Source organism: Serinus canaria, chromosome 6 (assembly GCF_022539315.1).
Source record: "Serinus canaria isolate serCan28SL12 chromosome 6, serCan2020, whole genome shotgun sequence".
In the NCBI taxonomy this organism is placed as follows: Eukaryota; Metazoa; Chordata; class Aves; order Passeriformes; family Fringillidae; genus Serinus; species Serinus canaria.
The window spans coordinates 22,522,009-22,534,176 of record NC_066320.1 but is presented as its reverse complement, the minus strand read 5'-3'; the positions used below and the strand labels follow the sequence as shown (position 1 = coordinate 22,534,176).

The following is a 12,168-nucleotide window of genomic DNA, read 5'->3' as shown; positions in this document are numbered from 1 at the left end:
TCCTGTTTTCTTATCCTCTAGGAAACAAACAGCTCAAGTCCTATTTAAGCTTTTTTATAAACTCAAGCCCTGTGTATGGCTTGCACCATGTAATCTACTGGCCCTGCAGAGCCCTAGGAGTTCTGAGTTGCTGTCTAGGACATGTGAAAAGCATGTTAAGATACTCAGACAGATTATTTCACTTAATTTCACTTAACACAGGTGGTTCTTTATGTGGCAAAGGAAAGACTCCTCACAGTGTGGAGTCCTCCTCATTCTACCACATGAACATCATCAGCAACAGTCAGGCCTGCTGAGGAATGCTTTCAGTTGGCCCGACCCGGATCCTGCAAGTTACAAATCCTTGGAGGAATCTGGATGCTGAAAGATCACATTTCATCTCAAGTATTTTCCTTTTTATAAACAGCAGTGTTTCCAAAGCAATCCTCTTGGAGAAGTCATCCTTTGCATTTGTTTGTTTTTCACTTTTTAATTCAGCAAAGTCACAGTGAGTGGGAACCAAAAACTCTGTCGCTGTGCCAGGAGCTGCCATGCTCTTTGCCTCAATGGACAGTGAAGGAACATGAGCCATCCAAAGCCTCCACTTAAGAGCCTTCAAACCAAAGTGCTCCTGGGCTTCCATGTCACTAGCAAAAATGAGCTTTGGATTAGGTTTAACTGGATAAAAGCTGTCCTGAAAGTCACTGCACAGCCAGCAGCAAGCTCCCCTCACTCACACAGTGAGGAACACCCTGGCATTAAGTCAACTCTGGATTAAACAATTAGAGCCCTGAGATTTTCCTGGGGGGAGGGGAGCAGAGCAAGGGATGGGAGGGCTGTTCTACAAGCCAAGGAAAGTTTCTTTAGAGTCTGCAGGGAGCTGTAAAAAATGGGATTAAAAATATTACATGTCATTTCTGCCACTGATCTTTGAAGTCAAGCAGAATATTTATATGGCATGCATGGGAGACGGGGTGTTAAATGTTCCCCAGGAAGAGATCACATGGCAGTGGGAAATTTAGTACCAGCTTTATAAAGCCCCCCTGGCTGTTGCTGTAATGCTTCCAGACTGGTGATGGTCCTTCACACACCGTGCAGGACCAGCAGGTGAAGGCCAAGTAGCAGATGTGAAACAGCCCTGCCTGCTTACCAAACACACTAAAGGAGGCCCATACAACAGATTGTTCAAAAGTATATGTGCAGCCTTTCTGAAAGCAGGGAAGGTGATGTGCTAGGAGATGCTGGTGAGGACAATATCTATGCATGGCATGGAGGAAATCCTGCCATGGTCCAGCTGCACTGCTGTCATCTGGGGTGTTCAGATACTATGCTGGAAAAAATGCTGATGGAAATCAAAACACAGAGTCTCCCTTGATACCTATCCCTGTCTTGTATTTCTTGCAATCCCTTCTCTCAGTGCCTCAGTAGTTCGCAGCAGATGTGAAGGCTTAGCATGGCCTCAAGTCTATGGATGGAGCAGGGCTGCAGCCTGCAGGCTGAGGGGAGGATCAAAGACAAGCTGCAGGATGGGCTGAGCTCTCTGGGACAGTACATGGAAGATACAGGAATGATGCAGCCTTACTTCCTCTGGAGAATTCAGATCTTCTAAATCTTCCAGCATTCTCTCTACGAACTCTTCGGTCAAAAGGATCTGCAAAGGAAATACAGTATTTTATGCTTTATACTCTTAGTTTTAGCTAATTGCAAGGAACAGCATGACTTCTGCACGGAGCAGACTGTACCAACTCACTCCTTCCCATGTGTCTTTCTTTACCGCAATACAAAGGTTTGAGGGCAAGGAGCTCCTAACTTTGTATTCCACCCCAACCACTGAAAAAAAATGTTGAAATTACACAGTAATCTTTTTTGACCCTCAATTATCTCCCTCAGTCTAAAATTAGAGGCTCAGCTTTAGACAGAAAGAGTGGGGAAGGAGGAAAAAGGGTCAAGTAACAACTGTTGGAGAGACAGAGGGAGACAGCCACTTTTATCTGATCCATTGAAGTCAAGCTCACAGTTTAATCAGGAAACAGCAGCATAGGAAGAGAGAGAGCTGGTGCTCTGGGCATGGGGAAGGGCCTGACCCCAGTACAGCACATTGTTCATATGAACCAGATGCTGGGTACGGGAAGTGCTCCCAGAGGTGCCCACGCAAGGCACCCCCATATTGTGATGGTGCATGCCCATCCTGCATGTCTGTGCTGGGAAAGCTTTTGGCTCATCTCAGAGCCAGGTTGGCAAGCATGAAGCAGTCCAAGAAAACAGCTGCTGTCAAGTCAAAAGTCCTGGATGAGGACCACAACCCCAGCTCCATGGAGTCCCCCAAGTCACACAAACAAGAGACATCATGGGGGAAATCAGCCCTGGGAATTCAAGCAGAGGAACTCCCACCCTCTTTAAAAAAATATGTGATAGGCAAAAGCAAACACATCCTGCCCTCTTCACAAGAGCTGCAGAGGCCAGAGCTCCAGGCAGGACAGCTGGTTTGGCACAGGAGCAGAGACGGCCGTGCAGGACCAGGCAAACATCCCCACGCAGTGAGGGGGCCTTGGAGCAGCATTCCTGGGAGTTAGGTTGCAGCAGCATCCAGTGGATTATTATTTACATTTTAGCCTACAGGATTGTTTCTTTCTCTCTGCTCCTCCTTTCCTTCCTCTGGCCCACCCTTTCCTCCTCTCTGGCATTATTTTCTATCCAGAAGAGCCCACCATTCCCATGCTCCCTTTCTCACCCTTCCTCTCTATGTTCTTCCCAGCCATGAGCCCTGTGCTACAGAGAAGAGACTGTTCTAGCACCAAACAGTGGTGGAGCTAAGTAGCCAGTTACACTGTTCTCCACCTCACATCTGGAAGAGCAGCAGCCAGGCTGTCCCACTGCCCTGCAGAAAGCCCACCTCCTGTGCCCACTGGCTGCTTAGGACCAGTAACACCAGTGGAGAGCGAGTGACTGCCAGGATGCCATGGGCAAGTGGAAGCCTCTGTGCTCCATTTTGGCAACACATAAGCAGGACTATTGGACATAAAGAGATATGGTCTGGTCTCTCTTTCTTCTTTTGTTGGGCAAGACAAGAGATCAAAAAACCACTAAATCCAAATCCAAGGTGTCTGCAGTACTCTCCCCTCAACATTGCCACACTGCTGCCACTACACACAGATTTTCTGGGGATGATGGAACCACAACCTCCCCTTTCCACTACATTCCCCTCCTCACTTAGCTTCAACCTGCAGCAGGCTCCAGGCCAGGGTTTATGACCAAGCTGCTCAGCATGAATGCAGGTACCTTTACCAGGCCTTCCTGATCATACCTTGAGCCTGAAAAGCTCTGCTTCAGCTTGGAGCCAGCAGCTTGCTGCTTTGGACAGGACTCTGCAACCTGGCATCAATCTGCAGACTGGCAAGCTGAGGAACATTGCACTGAAACACGCAGTGCCACCGCAAACTGCTGCAGTCTCCTTGCAGGGGCCGGCAACTCTTCTGCCTCTTGAACTGGAGACGCTCATTTGCTCACTGTTTGCAGGAGGAGGAGGGAGAAGTCTGTCCCTGTTGGACACAGGAGGGCAACCTGATCACTCAGCTCAGGAGGAAGGGCTGGGTGGGGAGCTGGGGCTCTGCACTGAGAGGATCGCTTTCTGCGGAGGTGCAGTCTGCAGTGGGGTGAGGGAATGAAAACAATTTGGCAGACATTAAAATCTACAGAACAGCCGGAAAAAGGAGGAGGAATTGGTATTCACAGCAATCAGGCCAGGAGGAAATGAATATTCAGCCATCCACGGATGAGCAAAAATGCCAGAGGTTGGGATGGGTGAGAGAGCAGGAATGAGGAACTGCAGCTTTGGCAGGGAGACTAGATGTCAAGCACAGCAGGAAGACCCCTGGGCACTCCCAAGGTGCCACAGGCAGGAGAAAAATGGGAACCACGTGTGCAAGGCAGCCAGCTGCTCTGAGGCTGTAGGAAGACAAGACAGGGTATGCAGGGGTAAACAGCAAAGGGTGGAGAGAATGAAGGAGGGGATAGGTCAGGTCTTGGCTAGGGACAAACCTACATGGAGCACTGTGCCTATCACCGAAACTGGGGTATGATTCCTTAAGATGGCTGAGCCTGTCTACAGCTCACTGCCCTCTCTCATGAATTTTGGTAATCCAGCTGAAATAGAAGCACAAATTCCACTGATGCACTGAGCTGAACTGGCTCCCTGAAAGGTCTGACAAGTGGAGTGAGACAGGAGACCACAGCCCAGCTCAGCTGCATTTGGGGGCTCAAAGCAATGGCTGCAGCACATGAAAAAAGATTGCAACAGCTTCTGCAAGCCCTGCAAGGACAGTTAACTTTGGTGGTCAGCAGGTGTCACAGGTTGCAGTGACAAACTGCTGCAGTGACATTCACACACACAGTGTGAGTCTCAGAGCCTGTCCTTAACAGTCCAAGTCAGAAAAATACCCACCGTAAATGCTACTACCCCACACTGCTGGGGAGACCTGCCTTCCATCCAGGAGAAGAAGGGAGACTCAAAAGTGCAGGTGTAACCAAATGTACAAGGAGCAATGTCCCACAACACAGGAAACTGGCACTCTTAAAGTACTCCTGAGCATGTAGGGGGAAGGCATGTGCCAGCAGGACACCAACTGCTTAAGAGGGCTTGGAAGCAAGAAGTATTGTCATCCCGTATTCATGTCTAGACAAGATTTCTCCTGTTAGAAGTAGCCCAATCAAAACGGCCCAAGAGCGCTAATGCCTGTGCTCATATATAGATCAGGCTGCCATCCCCACCTGCAATTAGCTAAACCACCTTTGTGCTGGTGAGTGAGTCTTATGGACAAGGCTGAAAATAAATCCAATCCTATCTCAGCGCCCCTCACTCACAATATTTCACATTTCCAGTTCTTGTAGCATGCCTGCTCCTGCACAGTATGATACCCCATTACATTAACACACACACACACGTTGTATGTGCATGATATTAAAGGTGACATTCCCAGCAAATAAACATGACAGACTGCCATTGCTCTAGGCACCTAATTTAATTTCCTCTGGGACTTAAACCTTAGAAGCTCAAATTAAACAAATAGGCCTCACTCACTTTATACTTCAGAACTGAATCTTAGTTTTCCTCTGATGCTGTTGACTGATCTTATCAACAGGACACTACACAGAGATCACAATGATGAAGCAGCTTATTCCCTTCCCAAAGGAAAACAGAGCCCCACTGTTGTCCTGCAGCCATGGGAAAAGCCGACACAATCTGGAGGGCAAACGAAGCCATCCCCTGTGCACTGAACAAGCCTCTTCTCCCATGAAATCTCTCAGCTGGTGCTGAGGAAGCAAAGGAGCAGTCCTGAGCAGGTGTCCTGGGTGCTGCAGCAGCCCAGTCTCACAGCACTGTGTTTTCAGAGCCCTGTGCAAACACCCAGCCTGCCAAAGCTGGTCACAGGGTGCAGCTCAGCCTGTGCAATGGCTGTTTGCAGTATGAACAGTGAATGGCCCTGCCAGCCAGCTGTGGGTACCTGAAACAACTCCTTGGGTGCTGCACAATCCTGCTCGCACCAGGATCTCCCAGACCTGACCTAGAGAGGCTTGGACATGTGCTAAACCATTGCCAGCAGATCTGGATTCCATTTGCTCTGTGTTTGTGGCATTGAGTCATGCTACAGATGCTCAGAAGATGACAACAGCCAGAAGATAAGTCCCCGTTTTCTATCACAGGTACCTACTGCACAACTGAAGTACAAAGTTTGGGTTCTCACCACTTCACTAACAGCTGCAAGTGTCCAGACATGTTCAGAACACCAGGCTAGGCTGTCTCATTCAGGTGGATGTGCTCAGGGAACACATGCTGTCTCCCTCTCGTGGCAAGTCTCACCTGAGCTTGCTGAAATCTACTTCTTATTCACAGGGCTCACCTACGGGTCACCTGAAGGAGTTTGTGTTGAAGCTTTCTGTGCTGAAGCTTTCATACTCACATCTGGCTGAGAAATCTGTATCATGACTTGTTACAGGTACTCAGCTGCAGGCATATGAAAATGGATGAAATCTAAAAGTGTCCACAAGATCATGGGGCTCCAGATGAGGTTTGGCTGACTTTGAAAGCACCTGGTGCTTAGTAAAACATTAAAGATTTTATAGTCAGCTTACAGATACCACCCCACAGTTTACACCCCAGCTCTCACTACAGAGTTCAACACTGCCATGAGGGATTGACATTCTCAGCTCAGGAAAGGCTCCTGGGGACAGAGGTCACACCAATGCTGAATGCCTGGCAAGACTTTGATCATGGAAGACTCTCATAAGCTGAGCTAGGAATCAAGCTGCATCTCTGCCCAACTTAAGGAAACATGCTTTGCCAAGGGCAAGACACAAGCAAATAAAAGGCCCTGCTACACTGAAGCAGAGGCTTTCACTGATAATACTCAATTTTCTTGCCTACCTAGGAAAAAAACAAACAATCACACACTTTGCCCTAGTGCTTTGTTTGCATTAAACACTCCAAGCTGCCTTTCTAGCAGGTTTGCCAAAGAAAGGAAACCATGTTTTATTAGTTCTGGGCTTAGTACAGAGCTGGCCTGTATGTCCAGCCAGAGAAGGTGAGGACACATTGCAATAAACCCTATGTAAACCACACCAACCCTTGTAAGAAACCGTTCATCCATTGGGTACTATGCCTGGAACAGGTGGAACAGTTGTATCCTAAGCCAAATCATCTGTTACATCTGCAAATATCCACCGACTTTTATGAGTCCTTTGCCCTGAAAATGTTTCAGCTTAATTCTTGCTGTCAGCATAGCAAAAAGTTAAGTTAAACTGTGTCAGCCTTTCCCAGCAAAATTTCAACCAATAAAATCCCCTGATGGGGGGATTGTGTTGTGCCACAGGTACCCCCCAGCCCACCTCTCTGCTCTCTCCTTGACCTGGCTTCTTTGCACTGCTTTGCTCATGCTGCAAGTGGTTCAGGGCAGAGGTCTTGTCTCCTTGTTCTATATCAGGCCAGCCCTGACACTGTCTGAAAAGGCCACCTTGCTGCCTGAATCCATCCCAGCTCTCACTACAGCTTCGAAGGTACCAGTATTGCAACAAACACCTCTGATGGGAAATTCCACTGCTGCTCTTGCAGGAGATCCACAACTCCCCTTGTAAAAGAGAAACATCCACTCACAGATGCCTCAGGGGCCCTGTTGCTTCACACCATGATGTTACAATCCTAGGAGAGGAAATATAGGATGACACTGAAAGATTTTGACCTTGTGGGATCTTTTCATGACATTCTTGGTCACAAGGTTGATCCCGAGGACCTGAGCTCCTTAGAGCCCAGACTGATGAGATCTATCATGCAGACAAGGCTTCTTTGATTCAATACATAAAATTTGGCTCAGCTGGGGAAAGGGCTGGCAAGGAAGCCAAGACAACAGGCAAATCCAATTCTTTCTTTCAGAGAGAAAAAGCAAAGGAAGAACAGATATTTCAAGGAATGCACTAAGTGGGTGGAAGACAACCTACACAAAGTAGCCAAAATCAAAGTCTCCTTTGAATGGCAAGGGAGGGGTATTAGGTGGCAGGATAGACAGTCAGTCAGATTAAGAAGGATGAAAGAACCTGACTCATCCAAAACTAGCCTGGACAAAGTACTAGGGAACGTGCTGCAGGAGAGTTGATATTGGGAGGATCATCGTGTTCTAACGGTGCATTTCTACTCTAGATGAAATGCCTCGTTCAGCTGTGAGGGAGAAGAACAAAAAGGGATAATGCAGTAAGATTTTGGGGAGTGTTTGGAGCACACAATAAACTTACTGGAAAACTGCTAGCTTAGATTTCTAAAACCTGCTCAAGAATTTGGAGGAAGCCACTCAAAACATTCTGAAAAATAATTTCATGAGTAGACACAAAAAACTGCTTTGGAGAAGAGCAGGCTGTAGTTGTACACAACTCAAACCAGCTTGTGGATGTTCCTAAACTCACCATACTAGAAATAACACATCTATTCAAGTGTGGGGAGACCAAAAATCAAGCCTATGTCTTCAAGAGAGGACATGACCCATAGCTACTACTTCCAAGTGAGCATCTTCAGCATCAGAGTAGCTCTTTCAAATGTTGCTTTGAACCTCTGTTGCTGCCATTATGCCAATATGCATAAATGATTTAACATGTGGTTGAGCAGAGAGAAGAACCAGATGTGCTAATTTCCAGGGGAATGTCCTGACTCTACCGGAACAAAGTCATTCTCTTGTGCACTCTGTCTCTGTGACTAATTCAGTGTTTTATATGATGTGGAACAACTCCAATTGGAAGAGCTGAGGAAGAACCAAAATACCCTATAGCTGTGGTGCCCATAAAGCAAAGAAGTAGAAATAGGGGTTCAAATTAAAGAAAAGAAATAAAGTATGAGTTTCTCATATCCTATGCAAGCATTATATTCCTTAAATATTGATTAGAGAAGGCAAACTTCTAACACCTCCAACCCTATTCTGCAAAACCAGATTTTTTTCCTGTTTTTATTGAAGAAAACTTTCTTATTCTTATTTCTGGTTTCATTCAACATAAAAGGATTTTATTTCAGCTTTTGGTCTCTTTAAGGCTTTTGTTTCAGCAAGAAAAACTGAAAATATTTAAAGATTGGGCTCAGTCTGATCTTCTTTCCCAGATTTTTCACTTAGGTTGCCAAACCAAAAGAATGGATCGTCCCCCATGACCCTGCTCACAGTAATCCCCTCTCTGCTGTGACTGCCAGCATAGATAGCACATGTTGATAGCTCCTGCATGCTGGATGCTTCCCACGGCTTCCATGTACCTATCCTGCCTACAGGCACATTTAACATTTTCTATGAAAGGTTTGACCTTGCTGTCCTAAGCTTAAACTTATTTTTCCATGCTGGATGCCTTGTTTTTGATTTTTTTTTTTGAAAGGTTTTTAGGGAAAAAGGAATCCAGAGAGGTATTTTGGGAAAAGTGTATTTTGACAGTACTAGCAAATTCATATGATAATTTTGTTGGCATGAGAACCACCCCTTTTGAAGAGGGTGATGAAGATTAGCAAATGAGTGCTCTGGAGGACAAGGGAAAACCTTTCTCCGGATCATGAAAATGCTTTGCTAAGTTAGAAGTCTCTGAAAGTACTGTTTGCCCATAGCCTTTATGAGAAATGAAGAGTCCTCCTTCACTGAGAACATCCCAGCCCAAGGCAGCTCTGGCCCAAAATAAGGCAGAGGTAGCTAAGGAGTGCTTTCTCCTCTAATCATTCCTCTGAGAAATGAGGGATTGCTATGTCACCAGGCACATCAGGACTAATGGCAGGGAAACTCTCCAGCACTCTCAGTGTTTCTGCTGGAAATCAGACTATGTGGAGGAGGAGGAGAAGGAATTTTCCATCTTGAATGAAGGGGAGGAGAGGAAAGCAGAGACGGGCCAGGATGAGGGGAAGACGGAGACAAACAGGATGAAGGGCAGATCAGATGCCAAAGCTGGGGACAACAAAGGGCAAGGAGCCTGGAGAACCCCATTTACACAGCCTTAACATCCACATTCTGTCAGATGGACACTGGGAACCTACTGGCATAGGAGGCGAGCAAAGAGGGCCCCCCAGCAGTGCCTGGTGCCAGAGGATAACACCCCACCACTGCTGTGAGCTCTTCAGCTCACACAGAGCTCACACTCACATTGTGCTGAGAATCAGGGGGTGTCAAGTGCCAATGATCCATAGCCTCCACCTGCCTAACAGGATTAGTCCCAAACCCAAGAAAATTACCTGGAAAAAATGCCCTCTGCACTCAGAGATGAGTGACATTGGGCATACAAAACTTAGGAAATTGCTGCACAGAAATGATGCCATGCTAATTTGGCACCAGCACATTTCTGCCTCATGAAACAAATCTGTAATCACAGTATCACCTGCAGTTTTTCTGCAGCAAGACCTCTGCCCTGCTCAGTCCTCAGGATGGTTCTGCTCACTGAATGCAGCATTAGTCATCATTTCTTTTCATTATCATTCAACTTGCTTCCCCATTCTCTCCTACTCTCTTCTCCTTTATTTAGTATGCTCCATCCAGCTACTGCCAGCATGGATAACACTGGAAGTACCTAATCTTACTGTCCACCACACTCAGCCTCTGACATGCTTGGCCTCACATTTCTGCAAGGCAGGGAAGCGCTCCCTTCAATACAGCAGATGAGGGATGGAGGCTCAAGGAAGTAGAGACTTAAAAGTCACAGAGAAAACCTGCAAGAGCAGGAAGCTGAACATGGGTCTTTGACCACAGCTCCCAGGATGAATCCCTGCCCCAAAGAAATCCTTTCTCTCTCCTGACCTGCAAGAATAAATTTTAATCTCTTCCTGAAATTGTTTCCGCCATTCGTCTGTGGAGAATTCCTAGCAAGCACTGAATTCATTGCATTCTTCACAGGGTGACTGGAAGAATGTTCTTCTGAACAGATATAGGAAAATGAGTGAAGAAAAGGTTGAATCTGAATGTCTACTTCTTGTGAGTGCCCATCTCAAGACCTGCAGATCTCTGTTTTCCAGTCCACTTAGTCCTGTGTAACACAGAGGTATGCACAAGGGAATTCCTCCTGACCTCCTCTCGTTGCTAGGAACACAGATCAGACTTCAGGCTTAAGCTGGGCATCCAGAAAATGAGGAACACAAAGTCACTTGCAGGTGAGAACATTTTAGCTTAAGACTCTGGAATAAGAGTAGTTGAGGCAGGAACGGGACCCATTTCTCCAGGGCAACACTTAACAGGCCTCACTACAAAACAACTGTGATTTTTTGCAATTACCTGCCTCATTCATTACACTTACTTTCCAATTTTACTTTCCAATTACAATTGGAATTACTTTCCAATTTTAACAAATAAAGTGGAAATCCTATAGGAAAGAGTCTACTTTACTCCACGCTCCTGATTCATCCCCCAAACATACTGCATCTCTGTGCAGTGAATGAGGCAAGCACACTCTGTTAAAAATATGCATGATTCTTCAATTAGATATTGCATTGAAATGCACATGTGTAACAGGGGCAAGGCTAAAGTGCAGAGATATTTCTTACATTCTGTGTGCTAGGTTTTACAGTTAACGAGGACTCTTTAACTATAGGTTTGTTTTTACTGCACTGTGTTGGCTTGTATGTCAGAGTCTGCAGTAGTATCTGATGCGTAACATGCACGTTGCACTTGATCAAAGGCTTGAATGTCATCTTCTTGCCTAGAACAATGACTGCCTAAAGCAGCAGGAGCAGAAATTATCTAAAGGTAGAGTTAAACAAACCTCCTTCTCCCCTCTGGGGAGAGTAAGCAGTCCAGGTGAGCAAGGCAGGAGGGGAGAACAGCCTGCTTTGTGCTAGACGGGCAGAGAGCTCCACATAAAAGCAGAGGAGCTTTGCAGAAGCATGTCCTGACTCCCATCACTGGAGACTTAATGATGGTAATTCCCAAAGGATGATGCATGCTGACAGGCTTTGACACAAACTACCCCAGGATAATATTAATATGTATTAAAGGCTCAGGCAACTTTATTGGGACAGGCTTGATCAGTAACACATTTCAACAGAGTGTCTCTATCATCTGTTGGAACAAAAGTAAGGGAGGGAGAGAGAACACACGCACAACCTCACCTTGCTTTGGGAATGTTTTAGAGACAAACAAGGTCAATCTGTGATGAATTGCACACTTGGCACAGCTCAGATGTTGGACCAAGGACGCTCCATCAGAAATACGAATGTCACTGTGGGGCAGTTTATGTTGGAATCTGTCTGCATGATCAGCATCCTTAACCCTCCAGCATGGGCCAGACGCCTCCTGCACAGCCTTTCCCTGTGCATCTGGAACATCTACCCCTTGGAAAGCAGAGGAGAGGTGCTTAGGAGGCAATGTGGGGGCTCTGCAGTCACAGCACTGGAGGAAAGGGGAGTGGAAGAAAGAACAGCGGAAGCCTTTGATCATGTGTAATGTTAATTCAAGTGTTACACATCAGAGACTTTGCCACAGTAACTAGCATATAAACAGGAGTCTAGTGTTAACAAGGAGGACTTCTTGAATATGTTTGTACATTTCTGAGTTAAAGCAATTTCCCTATTTAACAATACATGACATAGTGGAAGGAGTTCAGAAATAAACCAGCCTAACATGCTTAGACCTTTAATAGAATTTAGCTTCTTAGAACTAATTAAATGTTACTTAAATGAAAAAAAAAAAAATCCAAGTACTTGGG

At 46.1% G+C, this 12,168-nt stretch overlaps 1 protein-coding gene across 3 annotated transcripts in view; it reads right to left on the bottom strand.

Moving 5' to 3' along the window:
* Positions 1-12,168, bottom strand: part of SUFU (SUFU negative regulator of hedgehog signaling) — an 89,799-nt gene that overhangs the window by 7,936 nt on the left and 69,695 nt on the right. For all 3 annotated transcript variants that reach the window (XM_018910658.3, XM_030241130.2, XM_050976222.1), the window contains exon 11: positions 1,562-1,630. In XM_018910658.3, coding sequence (XP_018766203.2) covers positions 1,562-1,630 — 69 coding nt within the window. The remainder of the gene's footprint in view (positions 1-1,561; positions 1,631-12,168) is intronic.